The sequence below is a fragment of the Pantherophis guttatus genome, chromosome 6, assembly GCF_059756535.1.
Source record: "Pantherophis guttatus breed Tessera chromosome 6, ASM5975653v1, whole genome shotgun sequence".
NCBI lineage: Eukaryota > Metazoa > Chordata > Lepidosauria > Squamata > Colubridae > Pantherophis > Pantherophis guttatus.
The window spans coordinates 63,608,611-63,630,584 of record NC_142068.1 but is presented as its reverse complement, the minus strand read 5'-3'; the positions used below and the strand labels follow the sequence as shown (position 1 = coordinate 63,630,584).

Here is a 21,974-nt window from a genome sequence, read left to right as displayed (position 1 = left end):
GCTCTTTAGTTCCTCTTCACTTTCTGCTATTAGAGTGGTATCATCTGTATATCGGAGGTTGTTGATATTTCTCCCGGCAATCTTAATTCCAACTTTTGATTCATCTAGCCCCGCCTTTTTTATGATGTGGTCTGCATATAAGTTAAATAGGCAGGGCGACAGTACACAGCCTTGCCAGACTCCTTTCCCAATTTTGAACCAATGGTTCCGTGTCCAGATCTCACTGTTGCTTCTTGACCTGCATATAGGTTTCTCAAGAGACAAATGAGATAGTCTGGTATTCCCATCTCTTTAAGAACTTTTTGTTGTGATCCACACAATCAAAGGCTTTAGCATAGTCAATGAAGCAGAAGTAGATGTTTTTCTGGAACTCCTAGATTTCTCCATGATCCAGCATATGTTGGCAATTTGATCTCTAGTTCCTCTGCCTCTTCGAAATCCTGCCTGTACTTCTGGTAGTTCTCGATCCACATACTGCTGTAGCCTAGTTTGTAGGATTTTGAGCATAACTTTACTAGCATGTGATATGCGTGCAACGGTGCAATAGTTTGAACATTCTTTGGCATTGCCTTTCTTTGGAATTGGAATGTAAACTGATCTTTTCCAATCCTGTGGCCACTGTTGAGTTTTCCAGATTTGCTGGCAAATTGAGTGTAGCACTTTTACTGCATCGACTTTTAAGATTTTGAACAGCTCAGCTGGAATACTGTCACCTTTACTAGCTTTGTTGTTGCTCAGATTTCCTAAGGCCCATTTGACTTCACATTCTAGGATGTCTGGCTCAAGGTCAGTGACCACCCCATACTGATTATCAGGGACGTTAAGTTCATTCTTGTATAGTTCTTCTGTGTAATTTTTCCACCTCTTCTTAATCTCTTCTGCCTCTGTTAGGTCCCTGCCATTTTGGTCCTTTATCATGCCCATCTTTGCATGAAATATTCTCTTCATATCTCCAATTTTCTTGAAGAGATCTCTGGTCCTCCCTATTCTATTGTTTTCTTCTATTTCTTTGCACTGTTCATTTAAGAAGGCATTCTTATCTCTTCTAGCTATTCTCTGGAATTCTGCATTCAGTTGGGTGTATCTTTCTCTTTCTCTCTTGCCTTTCGCTTCCCTTCTTTCCTCAGTTATTTGCAAAGCTTCATCAGACAGCCATTTTGCTTTCTTGCATTTCTTTTTCTTTGAGATGGTTTTAGTTGCTACCTCTTGTACAATGTTGCGAACCTTGATCCATAGTTCTTCAGGCACTCTGTCTATCAGATCTAATTCCTTAAAACTATTTGTTACCTCTACTGTATCAGGGATATGATTTAGTTCATACCTGAGCGGCCTAGTGCTTTTCCCTACTTTTTTCAATTTAAGCCTAAATTTTGCAATGAGAAGCTCATGATCTGAGCCACAGTCAGCTCCTGGTCTTGTTTTTACTGACTGTATAGAACTTCTCCATCTTTGGCTGCAGAGCACATAGTCAATCTGATTTCTGTGTTGACCGTCTGGTGATGTCCATATGTAGAGTTGTCTCTTGGGTTGTTGGAAAAGAGTGTTTGCTATGACCATCATGTTCTCTTGACAAAATTCTATCAGCCTGTGCCTTGCTTAATTTTGTACTCCAAGGCCAAACTTGCCTGTTATTCCGGTTATCTTTTGGCTTCCTACTTTAGCATTCCAATCCCTCATAATGATAAGGACATCATTTTTTGGTGTTAATTCTGTAAGGGTTCTGTAGGGCTTCATAGAACCGGTCAATTTCATCCTCTTCAGCACCAGTGGTTGGGACACAGACTTGGACTACTGTGATATTGAATGATTTGCCTTGGATTTGAACTGAGATCATTCTGTCATTTTGGGGATTGTATCCCAGTATTTCTTTTCCTATTCTTTTATTGACTATGAAGGCTACTACATTTCTTCTGAGGGATTCTTGCCCGCAGTAGTACACCTGATGATCATCTGAATTAAATTCACCCATTCTTGTTTATTTTAGTTCGCTGATTCCGAAGATGTCGATGTTCAGTCTTGTCATCTCTTGTTTGACCATGTCCAGCTTGCCTTGATTCATGGATTTTACATTCCAGGTTCCTATAGAGAAAAGATCTTTGCAGCATCGGACTTTCCTTTCACCACCAAATACATCCACAGGTGAGTGTCCTTTTGGCTTTGGCCCAGTCGCTTCATTCTTTCTGGCGCTACTAGGACTAGCCCTCTGCTCTTCCCCAGTAGCATATTGGACACCTTCCGACCTGAGGGGCTAATCTTCCAGCATCGTATCTTTTTTCCTTTTGGTACTGTCCATGAAGTTTTCATGGCAAAGATACTGGAGTGGGTTGCCATTTCCTTCTCCAGGGGATCACATTTTGTCAGAGCTCTCTGCTATGACCTGTCCGTCTTGGGTGGCCCTGCACGGTATAGCTCATAGCTTCATTGAGCTACGCAATTCCCTTCGCCATGATGACAAGACAGTAATCCATGAAGGGGTCTGTTCTGTTACGTGATCACCATTTACAATTTTTCATGCGCCAAGAAGCAAAGCTAATGGGAAAATCCAGATTTGCTTAATAAATGTGGTAATAAAGGTAATAGAATTGGGTGTGATTCCCTTAATGGATGCATCGCTTAGCGATGGAATTGTGGAGTCCCAACTGGAGTCCCAATTGTGGTTGTGGGTTGAAAACTACTTGTAAATAGCTTTTCTCCATACCATGCAGCTGCAGATTTTAGAATAAGTTGAAACTCCCTAATTTTAGTGGAGTTTATTACTAATATATAATACTTAGTAACAATTTAACAAAAGGAATTTATTTCAATAATTTGTATATGTATGAGAGTATTCAATGATAGACGTGGCAAAATTAGCATGCAGTGGAACTTGTCTTTAAAAAAAAGGATACATTTTACTATTTTGTGCAAAAGAAGCCCAAATTGGTTTAATAAAGAAAAATTTGGGATTGTTTTAGGCATATGGCATATTCTATATGGCAGAAGAGATACTGATTGGAATAGAAGAATCTGACTAGCTTAGATGAATATAAATGAATCTACTCATTTTATAAATGAAATACTCTGTTTAAAATAATAAGATTTATAAAACTACTGTTCGTTTACCTTTAGATAAAGTTAGGGGGTAACCAACACAAAGACGTACCACATCTGGAGAAAAGGTGAATATAGTAACACATCCAGAGACAGTATCTCCAAATACAGACTGCATTTCGATCTTTTCTCCAAATTTGCCTTTTGATTTTAGGAATGCCTAGTGCAGTGATGGCTAACCTTTTCTGGACCAAGTGCCCAAAGCATGTGTGCACACGCACAAATGTGTGCACTCCCAGACTCCCCAAATTGCAATGCGCATGTGGCATGCATGTGCCCCAACCCCGTGCATGCAAGCATGTGTCCCGCGCATGGCCCTTCTGCATGTGTCCCACCCCCCTGTGCATGCGCGGCAGAGACTCGATGACCAGCTGGCCAGCGGGAGGCGCACATGCATGCACAGTGGAGCTGAACTGGGGTGATGGCTCCTTTGCCCACAGAGAGGGCGCTGCGTGCCACCTGTGGCACGTGTGCCATAGGTTCGCCATCACGGGCCTAGTGTAATATAGATTTTTGCTCTTCCATTTTCAACTGGATAAAATGGCAAAATGAACAGGTTTTCCTTTTTCCAAAAAAGGAAAAACTTTTACTTTCCAGTAGCACTGATTAGAGTTATTTGATTTGATTATTTTATTTTATTCAGTTTGGAAGTTGCCCAACTCCAGTCAGCTTTGTGTCCCTGACTGAGAACACTAAACCTACTATGGTCCAGAAATCAATCTTTCAAGATATATTTGTATTTCATTTTTTTCATGTTCAATGTCAAAAAACTGCTTACAGAAGACACTGCAATTAAATCATGGGTCAGCTTTTGCTTCTGCTTTCCTCCTGTTTCTTTCAATTTCAAGGGTCTCTTTTTCGCTTCATGTTACAAATCACTGAGATGAACAGTAGTTATCAACTTCCTGCTATGTAAACTGTTCATGCTTGCCATGCAGTGACCTCTATGTATTGATTCAAGACATCTGACAGTCTAGACCATGTCTTTAAATTCATGTGTGTCTTCTATTTCTTCCTGCTCTTTTGATCAGTTCTCTCCCCCACCCCCCTTTTTCTACAGGTAGCTTTGGAAAGCAATAAACCTAGATTTCTACTGCCCCTGAAAAGTAGTTCACTGGACTCTAAGCTCTGAAGAATTACATTTTTCCCTATCAGCTATTTCTTTCCCACTTAATTTGAGTGCAAGAGTTGATAGCAAGTCAAAATCAATAAAATGGCATCTGAAGGTTTAAAGCCTTCAAGCTTCATTCAGTACTAGTATCTCATGAAGTTCAACATTTTAAGCTATAGTTTAAATAAAGAAAAAATATATGACCTGTAGCATCTCTAATCTAAATAGTTTACTTAGTTTGTGTTCAAATATCAAAGTGTATCTACTGTTGTTCCGTTAATAGTGATATTTTCCATTGAATTGTTATGTTTAGAAACTAAAACACTCTAAAAACTATAGCTCTACTACTCTTAGAACATTTACATGTCACATTGTTTCAGCAGTAAAAATAAAGCAAAAATCTAGGGAACATTTGATCTCTGCCCTTCTATTTTTGTGGGCAAATGTTCTTCTAAACAGAATGAAACAACACAAAACAAAAACAAAACCACAGGGGAAATATTGTTCTATATTTTGCAGCAAACTAGCCGGTTCTGTAGACTTCTCCATCATAGTCACTGTAAGATAGAAAATACTGCTAAGATCAAGATTGTATTAAGTTTTTTCCCACCCATATATTAAAGCATAGATTTTAAAAAAAACATTTTAAACAGATTCCAGCAGTCTCTTTAGTTGGGACACTGCAATTTTATTTTCTTCCCTGATCCCACAATCTCCCTGTTTCCATGTCACTACTTTGCTGTATATCAAGTGATTTTAGCTGGAAATGCATTCTGACTATTTTCCAGGGTTCACTGGCAAAAAATCCTAGGGGAAGTATTCATCTTATTATTCATATGCCAGGATTTCATTAAAGACTATTCTCAAATAAATGGCTCAACAGATAACTGCAGAGCTAAAAAGGGATTGGGTTGAAGAAAAATCCTACCACTAGCTTACTGATAGCCAAATTTCAACAGAAATGATGCCGCAGGTAAAGAGATAGCTTGTCTTTTTTTACTCTGTTCAATCACATTGAGCTCGGCTGTCAGTTTGAATTGCCTTTAGCCGCCTTAACTAACTCTTCTATTTAACTTGGATATGATACCTATATCATACTATATTGTATTTCCAAAACGTGGAGAGAATCATGACAAGACAAATTTAGACTAAGCGCTTAGAAGAACAACACCCATCAGTAAGCTGCATCTATTGGAACAGCCACATGTGTTTTTAAGAACTTTTTAAAGATAAATATTTACATTTCAAAAAGTAATGTGACTTCTTCTTCTTCTTTTTTTTTTTTTGGTCAGACCGGGAAGGAATGGTAATTATTATTTTACTTGTTTCCCTGTGAAGGCCTTCTGTAGAAAATGCCTCCTTAAGAAGGGCTTACTTGTCAATAGAATGGAATGGAATGGAATGGAATAGTCTTTATTAGGCAAGTGTGATTGGACACAGAAGGTGTTTGTCTCTGGTGCATAAGGTCTCAGTCTTTGCATCATATGATACAACCAACGAAGTGATAAATCATAAGAAGGAGATGGTAATAGGAAAGATGAAAAGAATAACCTTAATACAGCCATACTATATGGGTAAATTCACTTTATTCACTGCAGCTGTATCTCCTTTCCCAGGATATGATCTTAAATGACTTATAATCAGTGGTGGGATTCAAATAATTTAACAACCGGTTCTCTGCCCTAATGATTTCTCCCAACAACCAGTTCACCAAACTGCTCAGAAAGCTAAAAACCGGTTCTCCCGAAGTGGTGCAAACTGGCTGAATCCCAACACTGCTTAAAATACTGCTGCTATTGCTTCTGGGTGTGATGATGATTTTCTCAAAGTGGAGAAAAACTATCTATCTATCTATCTATCTATCTATCTATCTATCTATCTATCTATCTATCTATTTACCTACCTACCTACCTACCTACCTATCTATCATCTAATAAAACAATAAAATCACCCTGAAGAAGGCAATAAAATTAAAAAGAATTAAAGGAACTTCATGAATACACACATGAATGTAACAATCTTGCTGGATGAAAAAGCATGACTGGCTGTTCCCGAGTCATACAGAGGCATGGAACTGCATTGCAGCTCTCCAGATGACTCATGAGACTGCTAAGATTTCTTCTTTAATGACATCTGAACAGGCAAAGTTCTCCATTGTTCCACTGGGGTTGAATGTAAAAGAAAGCACTTGCCAAACAACAACAACAACAACAACAACAACAACAACAACCCCCAACCAAACAAAAAAACATTCTTGCCATTCACAGCTCTGAAATCCCATTATTCAGAGGGTAGGTTATGTCTCCACACAAGCCTTCAAATTCAAAGGTTGGCTCTGAAATTTGGAGGAATGTTTTTAAAAAAGTCAGCAGAGAATAGCACCCTCAAACCCTAAATTTGCTCTCTGGTTCTGCATATACATACTTTGCCAGCAGCATGAGAAGAATTATTCACCTTTGAATTTCATACTAAATAATTGCTACTGGCATAGACATAAAGATAAGAAAGAAATGCAATGGAAAAAAATCTGCTAACAGGTCTTGTCAATGTGGACAACATGTCTGGTGGATAACATAACTTCAGGAACTTAAATTAAAGCACAGCTAGGAAGCCTTTTCTCTAAATTAGAGGTCTGGGCACCTTTTGCACTGTGATCTCGGCAAAGAAAAATGTAGACTTCCGAAAGGTTTAATTCTGAGGTGACTGTTCTCTACTGAAGTAACCAACTTGCTTGAGGGCTGCTATTAGTCACTTTTTGGTGCCCAATTTTCTTTTCATTTCCTTAACAAACTAGCTGGTTTGTACTAGTCTCATTTTACTAAGAAGATGGCCTCTGGATATAATCCTGGTTGACAATCCAGACACTAGAATCAGTTCTCTCATTGTTGAACTCAGCTTACTCACTCATCTTTTTCTCAATTAAAATTTGCATTTTATTCTCTAAAAAAATATCTTCTTTTTGCAAAAGAATCCGTTCTTTCATTATGGTATTCTTTTTATCCAATATCAGTCATTACATTACATCTTTTTATTCGGAAAAAAAATCTACTTCACCTATTATTTATTTTTAGAATTCAGAATGCGATAGTTCTGATATTTTTGTCATTTTTGTTATTATGCAAAATATATTTCGATGTATGAAAATACCTAAAATGTATGTTAAGTATGACAGCAACCAATAGTTACTGCTCCCATTTCTATTTTGAGCAGGGCTGTGCTCTAGTGCTCTAGTGCTGCTGTTTTTCTGTTTAATAGTAATGATTGTCCTAAGAACAATGGACAACATCTCTCTTGTTGGACTAAGAGAACATAAAGAATCACTGTTTCCTATTCTTACTATCTTGCAAAGAGATCATTTAGAAATGCAGAGTAATGAAAATTAATGAAAACTTTATTGAGCAAATTATGACCTTAGATATTTGGAGATTGTCTTTCATGCTTGTTAAGGGGTCAAAAAGTATTGCTGTCTGAAAACAGACTGAGAGTCACAACTCAGACTCAACTCTCCAAATACAAAGGAAAAGTCCCAAGGGAGAGTTGGTTGCAGTTAACAAAACCATCCATAAGGAGTTCAGATATGTACAACACATGGTTTCAAGACTGGCTATGACACAAATTGCTTCCTCAGAGGATCTCAGGTGGCCTTTAGAATCCAAAATTTCTTTATTCCCACTCAGATTTATGTAAAACTTAACAGATATTTTAATGAGTCAGACTTCACAGTCAAGTTGCCTTTTGCAAGCAGCTATTCTTTTACCTTAGTTTCTCCAAATTATGTTCTGTCCTCCAGAATACTAGAGAGACTTGTTTTCAGTTGTAGGCCAATATCCTTCACATCAGGACATGAATTACAGGGCCTGAATCTGTTATTTCTTGATTAATACAGGAACTTGGTTCCTTGGCTTCAAATTGCCATCAGCTTGATCATCTTCTGAAAAAGTCAATATGTCCAGCTCGGCCCTGACAATTACTTACGTGCAACATTTTTGAGTTTAGAATAGAATCCACATGTTGCAAACGAAGTCTGCAAAGGACATGAGGCCTATTATATAATTGTGCCTATCAAAATTTTAGACCACAAGAAAATCTTTAGACTGAATACTTAAGGGATATTTTTTCTAACATTCCAATGTGGCTAAGATTTGATGTAATGGGTAAATAGAATCAAGTTGATGTCTGTTAATTATTTTGTTTGGATATACTAGGTCAACTAATGACACAAATTAATTTGTACTCCAAGACAATTTTCAGATTTCACGGGAAAAATTATAATGTGCTCTAAGTTATTGTGACCTGACACCCCAAATGATCATCCCAATGGGATTTTACAGAATCCAATTTTTCCTTAATTGATGAAGGATACTGAATCAGAGCTATGTGTCCTCTTTAAAGATATGTTGGCCTTGGCTTTATAGTTTTATAACATCACATTTAAAAAGCATTTACTGTTTTACACGCTGTACGCTGTTCTTAAATTCATTAATACCTCCCAAGAAGAAGATCTCTGTGATCTTGCACTGAATATTGTATATGATTCCCCGTATCATGAGAACGTAGAGGCCAGAACTGTAAAGACCTGACCAGATTCTGCACAGATTGTATTGTAATTTTGACATGGCTGATGTTTGTCTTTATATTTTTTTGATGTTAAAAAAAAACTGTGCCAGATCTGTGACTGCTATGTTGTGGATGTGTGGATGATAGATAATATGGAACTGTGTAACTTTTTAAAAAATGCCATACTTTGCGACTATTTACCATTACCATCAAAAATAATGATTAGCACTCTTATTTAACAGTCCTCTTCCAGCTATAAAGTATGTATGCCTGCTTTCAGTTTAAATTCTAGATCAGAGAGAAATGGAAAGAAAAAATACCTCTTGGAACTCCACTTGACCTCTGAAAGGTCACTAAGTGTTACAATCTGTCCTTTCTTTGAAATTAATATCTTTCAAATAAAAATACATTTAATGCAACAGGTTTACCTGAACACTGAAATATCAGGTCAAAAAAAATAAGGGGCTCAGTGATCCAAACATTCTGCATTACATGTTGTAAGTACTCCCTAGATTATTATTTTTTTTAGTGAAAGTAACAATTTAATCTCAGGCAGATATAACTTTATTTTCACCCCTTTATAGGGATGTATTGTTTTTAGTAAATTGGTAAATGGATATCTTTGGGGGACAGGGTGTGTGTCAGAGTACAAAATTACAAAATAATCAGGGTTACACATGAAGATAGCTTCAGAATTTTCTATTTGGGGAATGGGATGAAGGGGTGGGGGGAAGGCCAAACAAATATAGGTTATTCCAGGACATGCTACAGATTGTGCATATTAACTTCTTAAATTGATCACCATATGTTATTTCAGCAGCACAATCAGAAAGGTACTGAGAAGTGCCAAAGGACTCACATTGCCTATTCCTCTTTTAACTTCTGAAATGGCTAAGAGTTTCAACAGGGTTGTGCTCCCCCATGTCTCTCTCTTGGAACAGATCACCCATCATGGTGATCAAATGCCAAATCAATGTATAAAGCCAGACCAAAAAGTTCAAATTATTGGGGTATCTGGGAAAAGTATCCAAGGTTTCAAATAGTTCTGTGGGAAAATGGTTCCCATAGAAAAAGGCTGGTCAAGCATTCCATCAGATGAATTCAAACATTAGTACAGATCCTATCCCACTTTAAGGATTACTAACAGAATAATGCATATGTGTAATATTGAAAAGGGGGGGGAGACTCATTCAAGAAGAGTCTACTAGTGAACAATCAGATAATGTAACATTTCAAAAGGAAAATAAATTAACATCTGTCTGGAATTAGGAGCTACATGATGAATATTTTTCCCTGAAAAGGGGTATATTTATTAGATTTATATCTTGCTCAAGGCTGTGTGCATAGTGTTCCTTTCTCCTATCTTTCTCCAAAACTACAACATTTTTCAGTGGGCTAAGAGAATGAATAGCTCCAAATCACCCAGTGACAGAAAATGGACTTCAGTGTGGATTTCTTTGGTGTTACTTCAACATCTTAATCACTATACCATGCTTGTCTTTTTTAGTTTCATCACTCTATCTCCATGCAAAAATAACTAAAATTTCTGCCTAGCCAGAGAACAACCTGTTCTATTTTTTTCTTCTGTAAGTGTTCTACTATCTACTAAAATGTCACTGTGATACATAAGATTCCTTTCCATAATCCCCAGCTCTGCATTGTTTTTTATTCTTAAATATTTATATATGAAAAGCTCAGAGAGGATCAAATGTCAAGGAGGCTGTAATTTGAAGTATTTCTAGCCTGGCTTTTAACAACTGCATATAGGAACAATTTAGTAAATAAAGGTAAAGCAATCCCATTAATTTTAGTCAATTTGCTCCTTCGCATATATGGTTATGACTGCAACTATAAAGGGGGTTTTATCAAGAAAATAGCAACAACAAATTGACAATAGATTCATCAATTTTGCTTCATTTATATTTTGATATAGCTGTAGCCAAGGAAAGCTTTGTCAATTTTACAGAAAAATACCAGTCAAAATAGATGGGGATGCAGTTCCTAACATACATCAACATTTATTATTCAAAGCAACTGAAGAATAAATCCACATCTGAATATAAGTGCAAATTAAATATGTATTTTGGAGTAATAGAATGCCAAAAGAGGATCTAAATGCAACGATATTTGCCAACACATATGTAAAACAAAAGCTGGTACAGTATATTAACATCGCTCATTTTGAAGAGTAAAAATTATTTCCCATAATGAGATGAACAAACTGCAACAAAAACAAATCCCATAGCCATTCCCACATTAGTTATTGAAATCATCACTGCAAAACTGGAAAGTTTAAGAGCTGCATGAAAGGACAGCCAACCAGCACAAAAGCAATGTAAGAAATGAAGCAGGAGGACTCTGGCTATCTCTAGTGAAAATTCCCACTGTATTGCTGATAAATATGTGACGGATCTACATTCTAATAATTCAGCCAATAATATTAATTATATTATTTCAGTATATGAATTTTTATGTGTTTGTAAAGGTATAAGACAAATCAATTGGTATTCTCCTCAAACATCCTTCCAGAGTTCGAAATGAGGAAACAAAACACATGTGTGCAGAGTTTAAGCTAAAATTCAATTAAACCTATTTTTAGTTTAAGCCACTAATATCAATAAGTATTAATCTGGTTAAAATATTTTTTCTTAATTCTCTCCCCCACCCCCAGTAATTTCAAGGAGCTTAAGGAACATGCTGCTAGTGACTCTCCCTGATGCCCTCTGTCAGAAAAAGCAAAATCCCTAATTCTCTTGTGCTTAACAATAGAAACAAATAACACATTTTAGAAATATGAAAATTTGAAACTCTATTTTATTGCATGCAGTTTCTTTCAGATGATAATTAAACTATTGTCATTAAATCCCAAAGGTGCTTTTTTTCAAGAGGCAACTGGACTTTCTTGTTTTTCTTTGAAGACGTTTCGCTTCTCATCCAAGACGCTTCTTCAGCTCTAGCGTCATTAAATGAAGATCTGATGACTGGGTCATGTAACTGAATCCCACTGAAGCATTCTTTTAGCACAAAATTTCTCAAACTCAGCCATTTTACGTTGTGTGGACTGGGGAACACCGGGAGTTGAAAGCCATACGTTTTTAAAGTTGCTGTGATTGAGAAACACTCTTGTGTTTTAGAAGTTTCAGCAAGCAGGATTAGCAGACCAGTACAGACTTCCACTGTATTTGATTTTGATATCAATAAAATAAAATCATAACTTTTTGCAGATTTTAAGCTCTAACGTGTTACCCAAAAGCCAAGTACAGACTTTATAAAAAAATAACATCATATAATAAGTGCCAAATATTACACTACAAGACATACATACTGTACCTTGTTCTAGGAGATAATGGTGAAAAGGAGGCACTGGAAGTTTCAGCATTAACTGGGGCTCAGTGAAATAAGCTTGAAGCCAAGCTATACATTGTTTCAGTGGTTCCTTCATTTCCCCTGTGACTTCACATACTTCACATGATATTGAGGCCTCCACTCTGTTGAAAGAGTAACAGAGTAGCATTCATTTTAAAACTGCAGAGTTTCACTATAACCAAGTTGCTTAAACACAGTACAACAAAGAAAAGCCATTATGTAAAAGAAAGGTCAGGCAGGCCAAAAATCCAAATACAAAAGAGAAGGGGTGAGGTACAGAGAAAATAAATATGAAAACAAAGAAAAGAAAGAATAGAAATTTGGAATAAAGCACTTCAGTTTCCAACTCTGGTGAACAGGTCATACATATCTCCTTTACGTATAGTGTTATTTAAGCCTGGGGAGATAAAATATCTCCTTATAATATTTTCAAAGTCAGCGAATGTCTAGGCGTATAGTTTAGAAAAAATTTTATTAAAAAAAATTATATATATTTTTAATATTTAGGCAGGAGTAAATACCTAAAGAGAAACAGATAGATACGATTTCCTAAGTGGCCCCCACCAACATGTATGATGCATGCCAACTATTAAACAAACTATTGGGGAAAGCAAATTTTGCTTGAATGAAGCTTGAAGTAAGGAATACCACAAAGCAAAAAAAAAAAAAAAAAAAAAAAAACCAGATAAAAGGACAAGGAAATATTTCTGTGCATTGCCAAGAAGTAGTATAGAAGTATAATAAAGTTATCATTTTCTCTGAAAAGTCTACTTCTCTTTTTGGTTTGTGCTCTCTGTAGCATACAAATGAAAATATATTTATTTATGCAAGGAATATGTCAATAGTTGAAGAAAATGTCAAGCAAGGTGGATTGATGTAAATCTCACAGAAAAAAAATGGATTTAAATCCTGGCTTCAAATCTTGTTCTCCACTTTGAAATTTGTAGATTTACAGCAGAAAAAAAAGAGAAAAGGGGAATTTTTAAGAAAGGAAATCAGTTGAAATTGCTATCAGTTTGCCCAGTTATCTTAACTTCATAAGCATCTTTCCCAATTGATTTTAAAGATCTTTCTCCTGGTAAAAGTGACCTCTGAAGCCAAAATTGTGTGCAAACATTTCAATTTTATCGTATAGTGCACAGATTTTTACTTGATTATTTGAACCGATCCTTCTTTTTAAATCCCAGCTATTGTATTATCTAATTGTACTTTTTATTGGGAATTTGCATCCATAGAATTGCTTGGTTTTAATATTCCACTTCTCTAGAAAATACGAATATCTCTTCTTTTCAGTCCATCAGCACTTAATTAAAATTAAGCCTGCAATCTTCTCCATTTCTCCACTTGAAAAGGGAATCAGCAGAATTTCTATACTGTAGTTGTAATATTAGCCTTAAAATGAATATTTTAAATTTAAACTTACTATCTCAACCCTATTTTTCCTCATATATGTTTTTATAATAGTTTTCCACCCCAATGATTTTTTAGGCTTGGATACTTATTTTTTTTTTTTTTTGGTGTTTTGTTTTTTTGCAAAAGTTATGTATTATCTTCAATTAAGAGGAATAATGTGATATGTAAAACCCTTTAAACATTTTGATTAAATGAAAAAGTTTGTTATATCTACTTTTCATTTTGTACCCAATGTCCAACCTTAGTCTGGACTTAAAATGCTGGTGCCTATAAGTTCAAATCATTATCAAACAGCAGTAGGTTGCTCAAAAATTCTTGGGACTTTCCCCAGACGGCAGAGAATTCAAATAATGACTTCTTGTCTTGTACTGAAATCTAAAAACCTGCTGATTTTCTTTTTACCCAGAGAGCATACAAGACCTTAACCAAGTAGGAAAAGGTAATTTTCACATGCCAATCATAGAAACTGCTGCTACAGCAAAGTATGCAAAGAGACAATTTTGAGCAGACATGTTTTTAACACAACATTGGCAAGAGAGATGCTCCATTTTGGATTTTAGAAAATTGTATAATCACACTATTATCCTTTGTTAAAGTAACTAGATGATCCTTGCTTCTTGTAGAAGGGAGCAAAAATACTTGAAGAATGTGTACAAGTGATATTGATTATGTAATCCACATTCATAAATGTGTGTGTGTGTTTTACTTGGTATTCATATAAATATTTCCTTTATGTGCTTTAAAAAATGTTATTAAATAAAATTGTACTCTTGCATGTTTTTTATTGGTTGCAAATGATTATCTTTATTTTTTTAATAATGTTTACCTCACATTTCTGTTTATTGCAAAATTTATGTTTTCTGACAAAAAAATACAAACTACAGAAAAGAACAATTGAAACTAAAATTAAAATTAAAATCACTATATAATCATTAACTAATTAACAATTAAAGTATTGGGAAAAGACTTGCATTTTCATCCTGTTCCTAAATCCAGTGACAATGGAAGCCAAACATATCTCATTAGGAAGTACATTCCATAGCCTAGGAATCAATTAGAATAATTATCCCTACCATCTTTATATAAGGAAAGTCACAATGAAATAAGTTATGATGAATATAAATGTTAATTGTAGCGGATCAATACTGATGAATTGTGGTGCTTGGGTTCATGCATTTATTTTTTTGAGCAGCATGGTATTTCGCCATAAAATACTATTATTCAAACAGTTGGTGCTCCTTCTGAAAAGCTTCACAATATGACAGTTGTTATCATTTTGGAAGGCAAATTATACAATCTTCAACCATACTAGTACGATTATAATTGATTTCCTGAGAACTGATCTACAAATGACTTTGAAATCTTCCTAAGAATAGTTACCTATCTTGATTTTCTGAAGGCAGAATCCTCTCCAGAATATCAAGTTTGTCGAGATCAAATCAGTAAAGTAGACTAATGGGGAAAAATAGGACTGATACTACATATTAAAGTTTAACATTGAGAGCTCATGGTCCAGAAGTGGAAGACACATGGGGTGTGCAGGCACATATTTAGAACAGCTCAGATTGTGCTGTAGGCAAGTTGTACTTCCAAGAGATCTGATGGGCATCATCTTGTGGAGTGTTGTTCTATATGGACATGCTTACTGGAGAAGTCTGTTAACTGTAGCCCAGAACATTGGGAAGATGCTTAGAGAATGAGATCTTATTAGATGGAAGGCTTACAAAGCTCTAACTAGATCTTAAGAAAAGCAAATTCCTCAGAGCCCCAACTCCAAGGAAGTGTTTCATTTTTCTTGGCACTTAGCTCTATATAAGCAAATAAATAAATCTGAAGTATTACTTAACCAGAAAATTAACACACTATGCTTTTACAATTTCAACATTTCATAATCTACTCGGCGACAGCAACCTAATCCAGGAAGTAAATATTACACATTATTGTTACCTTTAAATGCACACAAATTAAATTTCTCAGATGAATTTGAATAATATTGATTATTGGACTTTTTATCACTTTCCAATCATATTTTCAGAGCAGTTTACAAAAAGAAGACAATAAATTAAAATAAGTATTTAAATACTTAAAAATGACATGAAAATATTTTCTACACACACAAACACACACACACACCCCATTTCAAAGGATATAGAAGAAAGAAAACACATAAAACACGTATTATTAACATTCTATGTAGATTTTTTAAAGTAGTTATTTCAACACCTTAATGTCATTTAAATAGTATTCTTTGATAGATGAAGGCAAAACTACCACCAAAATTGCAGATGAATTGTCTATTCCCTGATGATTCCAAAACAATTACAGGATGCACAGCAATCTAGTTAAATTTTATTCAAAAGCTTACTACACTTGTGTTTTCTCTTATTTTTCTATCAATGAAACCCAGGAGGCTTAAGCACAATTCATTATGTATGAGACCCAACTTACAGTGCTTGACTGTTGATTAATAGGAAAGTTTGCAGTATGTACATTTGCAACATTAGATGCATACAATATGCTAACTTATTCTTCCACTGAAGCTAATTATTTACAAAAATGACTACTTGAGACTACAATTTATTAAATGCATGCATCCAGTCTCAATTTGGCCCCAAAAGACAATCTGGAATAAAGATCTTTTACTTGATGTGACAACTTCTGGGAAGAATGTTATTAATATTCTAAATGTAGCGAATAAAACGTTCAGATAGCCTTATGTCTATGTTGTGTTTGCTCTTCACAGTAAAATCACTGAATAAGAACAGTTTTTCAGAAAGTTTAATAAGAGGCACATGGGGGTTGGCCTAATTTTAAATTAATTTTGTAAAAAAAATAAGACATACATAGAATAAAGATTTTTGAAAATAAAAAATACATATTTTTAAGAGTTTAGAAACTGAAACATATGAAAAATGTTTAAAATATAATTTTTAATTTTTTTTACTGTAATATTAATTTAAAGATATACTGAGGGATCTTTAAAGTATTCACCAAATGTCTTAACGTATAATTATTTTTAATTGGCAACCAAGCTAGTTAAATAGTAAAGGCCAGTGATTTATGTATCTACTGCCAAAAGTTTTTGACAATAAATGATATTATTATTGGGAATGACTGTGTTTTGATTGTAGAGCAAAGAAATACATTTAATATATAAATGAAATAACTAATAAAAAATTCACTATCAAACATACATATAAACAACATACAAAGTTTGGTATCTATTTGACCATCTTTCTGACTATAAATTTTGAAATATTTATTACATCTAATATTACAAATATGAATCATAATGGGAATTCAGGATTCCAAGCGTATTCACATTGTAATGGTTTTAGATTGCAGCATTGAGTTGTGTCAAAACAGATGTAATAAAAGGCTTTTAAAATGTAGGAGAAATGTTTATCTAAGATATTATTTATATTAATGTTAGAAACAAATTTAGAGAAATATAAAGAGGTCAACCTTGTCATGGAATGAATGTGACATACGTCTTTCTGAAGCTTTTCAGTTAGTGCGTAGCATCCAGAATGTAATTGTCTCCATATCCTATGTGGTTGAAATATGTCAGTATACACTTTTTACATGTAGGAAGTGATTTTCTAAAGCAGAATCTGATCATTACCACCACAGAATGGGCTAAACGATAAACTTTTACAGTCAGATTTAACATGACTTTTCCTCTAAATAGTTCTTGACTTACCACTGTTCATTTAACAACAGTTCGAAGTTATGATTGATTCAGAAAAAATGACCTAAAAGTGATCGGTCTTTTTAGTTACGATCATTATGCTATTCCCACATAAATGTGATCATAATTTGGGCACTTGGCAACCGGTTTGCATTTATGATGATTGTGTCTGCAGTCATTCAGTTGTGATTTGCAACCTTCCCAGATAACTTCTGACAAGCAGTCAATTGGGAAGCCAGATTTGATTCACAACTACTTGAGTCACTCATTAACCATGTGATTTTCTTAACAACTGATTTGTTTAGTGATTGATTTGCCTAATGATCATAGTAAAAATAGTCATAAAATCAGGTCCGATCATGTGATGACTTGGTTTATGACTACACTGCCTTACAACAAAAATTCTGGTACCGATTGTGACCATAAGTTGAGGAAACATCCAGAAATCATTGGTGAACTGCTCAGGCTTTGTCTCTGTACTCTACAAAGATTCTAAATCTTGCCAATGAAATCTTGCAAATGAACTATCAGCCTGAAAGACAAAGGCCACTCTTTTGAAAACAGCAAAGTCCACAGTTTGGACAGAGAGGACCACTAGTTTGAAAGACGGTCAAAGAGGTCAGATATGTCAAAATTAAACAGCCCTCTCTCAACAGAGGGAGGGGGATAGGACATCATCTATCTCCAGTCTACAACACAGTCCTTTCAACAGTTCCAAGAAGGCTCCACACCCATTTGCACTACGGAGGTGACCATGATGATACAGATATACCTCCTGGTAGCCTTAGTGACTCACTAAAAGAATGCAAATGACCAGCTGTCTTCCATTCCCTACCATCCAGTCAGAGCTGAAGAAACTTCTTGTATAGTAAAGTATAGTATAATATAGTATAGTATAGTATAGTATAGTATAGTATAGTATAGTATAGTACAGTACAGTACAGTACAATACAATACAATACAATACAATACAATAAAATACAATACCAGAGTTGGAAGGGACCTTGGAGGTCTTCTAGTCCAACCCCCTGCTTGGGCAGGAAACCCTACACTACTTCAAACAAATGGTTATCCAACATCTTCTTAAAAACTTCCAGTGTTGGAGCATCTATCTATCTACCTACCTACCTACCTAGTCAAACATATATAAGATTACAGATAAAAGTATAAACATGATTGTGAATACATGAAATGTATAATGACTATGTGAGATGGTTATGAATAAAAGGGGACATTAGGACAGGGACGGTAGGTATGTTGGTGCGCTTATGCACGCCCCTTACAGACCTCTTAGGAATGAGGTGAGGTCAACAGTAGACAGTCTAAGGTTAAAGTTTTTGGGGTTTGGGGAAGAAATCACAGAGTCAGGTAGTGCATTCCAGGCATTGACCACTCTGTTGCTGAAGTCGTATGTTCTGCAATCAAGTTTGGAGCGGTTTACCTTAAGTTTGTATCTATTGTGTGCTTATGTATTGTTGTGGTTGAAGCTAAATTAGTCATTCTGTTTCTGGAGGCAAGTTGTTTCACTGATTAATTGTTCTAACTGTCAGGAAATTTCTCCTTAGTTCTAAGTTGCTTCTCTCTTTGATTAGTTTCCACCCGTTGCTTCTTGTCCTACTCTCAGGTGCTTTGGAGAATAGCTTCACTCCCTCTTGTTTGTGGCAGCCCCTGAGATATTGGAACATGTTATCATGTCTCCCCTAGTCCTTCTTTTCATTAAACTAGACATACCCACTTCCTGCAACCGTTCTTCATATGTTATAAGGTCCAGTCCCCTAATCATCTTTGTTGCTCTTCTCTGCACTCTTTCTAGAGTCTCCACATTCTTTTTACATCGTGGCGACTAAAACTGAATGCAGTATTCCAAGTGTGGCCTTACCAAGGCATTATAAAGTGGTAGTAACACTTCATGTGATCTTGAGTCTATCCCTGTTTATGCAACCTAGAATTGTGTTGGCTTTTTTGGCAGCTGCTGCACACTGCTCTCCCTCTCACAGCTACTACTATTGAGCAAGGTACCACATATACTGTACCTGTGCATGAGAAGCGAGACGTCTTAAAAAAACCCCAGAAAGTCAGTTGTCTCTTGAAAAAAAGCACCTTTGGAACCACTGCAGGACTGAGAATCTCCATAGACATATTGGCCTGAAAGATACTGCCCATACTGAAGTATTTGTCTGACTATAGATCTTGCTTGGTCAATATCAGATTCAAAGAGAATTAAATCAATACATGGAGTAAAGCTTATCATATTTTTCGGAGTATAAGACACATCTTTTTACCCCCAAAAGGGAGGTGAAAATTTAGGTGCGTCTTATATACCGAATGTAGCCCTGCCTACCCACTGGCCCCCACCCTTTGGCCTGTGCCTTGCAGCAGTTACCTCCTTGCAAGCAGACAGCAAAAAAAAAACCAGCTCCTTTCAACTTCAGCATAGGCTAATTAGCACAAGTTGATTAGATCGGCCTCCCGACTCTCAGCTGATTTGCTCTCAGCTGTTTTGTGCAGGGCTCTGCTGCTTGCTGCAAAGAGTGCTAGAGCAGATTTTTTTTCCCTTGTGCTAATCAAGCTATGCTGAAAGTGAAACTGAAAGTAAAGCAGGCTGTTTGCTGCAACGAGGCAAAATTAGGCAATGACAGAGGGAGATTTCTTTTTCTTCTTTTTTCTCACCAAAAAAGGTAGGTGCCAACAATGGGAAATTTAGGGCAAAAGAGGAGGGTTCAAGATTTTAAAACACAAAAGAAAAAAAGGAGAAAGAAAAAGGCAAAAATAAAAATGGAGAGAAAAAGAAAAAGAAATAAAAGAGAAAAATGTTATACATATTTAGAATTGAAATATGAACAGTAATAAGAAATATGAATAGTAATGCGAAATCATGATTGTAAAAATGAAATGAATAATAATTGGAATATTTGTCTTTGTATTTTTGAAATCTAGACAATAATAAGTTTTTATTTTTTTTAGAAATATGAATAAGTATAAACTGTAACAATTGAAATACCTTTAATGGTATATGGTGGTGAAAGTAAAACAGATTAAATTATAGCTTGGGTAACAGCTAAAACATTTTTAAATTTAATTAGGGAAATTGTAATGATTGAAACATTTTTAATTATATATTGTGATGAAAGTAGAAATGATTAAGTTGTGATTTGGAAGATTATATGGGCAAAACTATGTGGGTTATTGGGAGAATTTAAAATGTGAAAATGAGTAACATAAGAGGGGAAAATTATTTGGTTTATTATTATTGGTAAATATAATTAATTGATTTGTAAGAAATTGGATTGCATGGAAATAATTGGAATATTCATATTCATATTAATATACAAAAAAGATAGTTATATAACTAATTGATTTATATTAAAATGTTGAATTTGTATTAAACAATTGTAATATTACATAATTAACCAATGTGAGGATGGATATAAAAATAGATAACAATGGGAAGGGGTATAATATAGAATAGAAGGGAAAAATTGAATTTGATTAAGATTAGAGATGAGGATGAAGGGTAATATTGGTTTTTTTAAAAAAATAGATGAGAAATAAATATGGCAAAAAAGAAATATAGAAATTGTAAATTTAATTGAAATGACTAAACACTGTTTAAATTTGTGAACCAGTCAAATACTCTGTTCAAAGAAAATACATTGTATGTTTGTATGTGTGTTTGTCTAAAAATTTTTAAAAAAACTTTAAAAAAACCACCAAAAAAGGTAGGTGCGTCTTATACTCCAGTGCGTCTTATACTCCAGTGTGTCTTCTACTCCGAAAAATACGGTAAATAATATTTTCTTTTTATTTAAAACTTTTTTTCCCCATGGTGGAGCAAATGATTCAGTTAGAGATCCAAATGAGTTAACAATTTTGTTTGTACATAATTTAAGCTAAAGACAAGTTTGCTCTCAGTCATGCTTGAAGAACTCAACCTAGATTCAAAACTAAGCACTTCCGTGCCAAATGTTTGACAAAAGCAAAATATGGTGCAAAAAAGTATTGAAAGAAAAATAAGTACTAAAGAGTTTTAGTAGAATTCCATAAAATGCTGGGATACTAAATTTGCTGTGCAAATAGCAGCAGAAACAAATTTGCTACTTTTAATAAAAAAAGAAATTAAAATTCCCTTAGATTAGTGATTGGCTTTAGACACAACACACTTACTTTGACTTTTCCATTTTATAGATTTATAAAAATAAAGGCCTCAGTCCTTTAAGGAGAAAGCTTGTTCAATTGAAACCAATTACTCTGTGACTGTTTGGAAAAGATCAAAACTTTAGATTTCTCTTCATTTATAGTAATGAATTATTTTTTGCAATTACTTGGCAAAACTGTTCAGAACCTGTTATAAATCAAGCCTGATTGGAGAAAAAGTACATTATTGGCACACAATAAATATATTGTACTTTACATTTTTGGTGAATACACATTGTTAAATTAGAGACTAAATTGTAAGGGTGGAAATGTACATTAAATAAATGCATTTGGTGCAACCCACCTGAGCTGAGATCTTAAGATGAGGTTCAACTGTGAGAAATTCCAATTTATTCCATACAGATACATATGACACTAAATTTAAAGAACCTTTTATGTCAATCGACACCAACTTGATGGGATGTAATTAATCAATCAATGCAGTGAATATTTTACCTATTTTAGAATGCCCATAGTTTCTCTTTTTTAAAATTATGTTTTTATTTTATTTTTATATATACATCAACATCAATACATGAACAGTGTGGCATC

At 34.8% G+C, this 21,974-nt stretch overlaps 1 protein-coding gene across 9 annotated transcripts in view; it reads right to left on the bottom strand.

Annotated features, from left to right (window-relative positions):
- The window catches only part of MGMT (O-6-methylguanine-DNA methyltransferase), a 245,358-nt gene that overhangs the window by 74,433 nt on the left and 148,951 nt on the right, over nucleotides 1-21,974 (bottom strand). For all 9 annotated transcript variants that reach the window (XM_034436467.3, XM_087871653.1, XM_060682920.2 and 6 more), the window contains one exon: nucleotides 12,089-12,246. In XM_034436467.3, coding sequence (XP_034292358.1) covers nucleotides 12,089-12,246 — 158 coding nt within the window. The remainder of the gene's footprint in view (nucleotides 1-12,088; nucleotides 12,247-21,974) is intronic.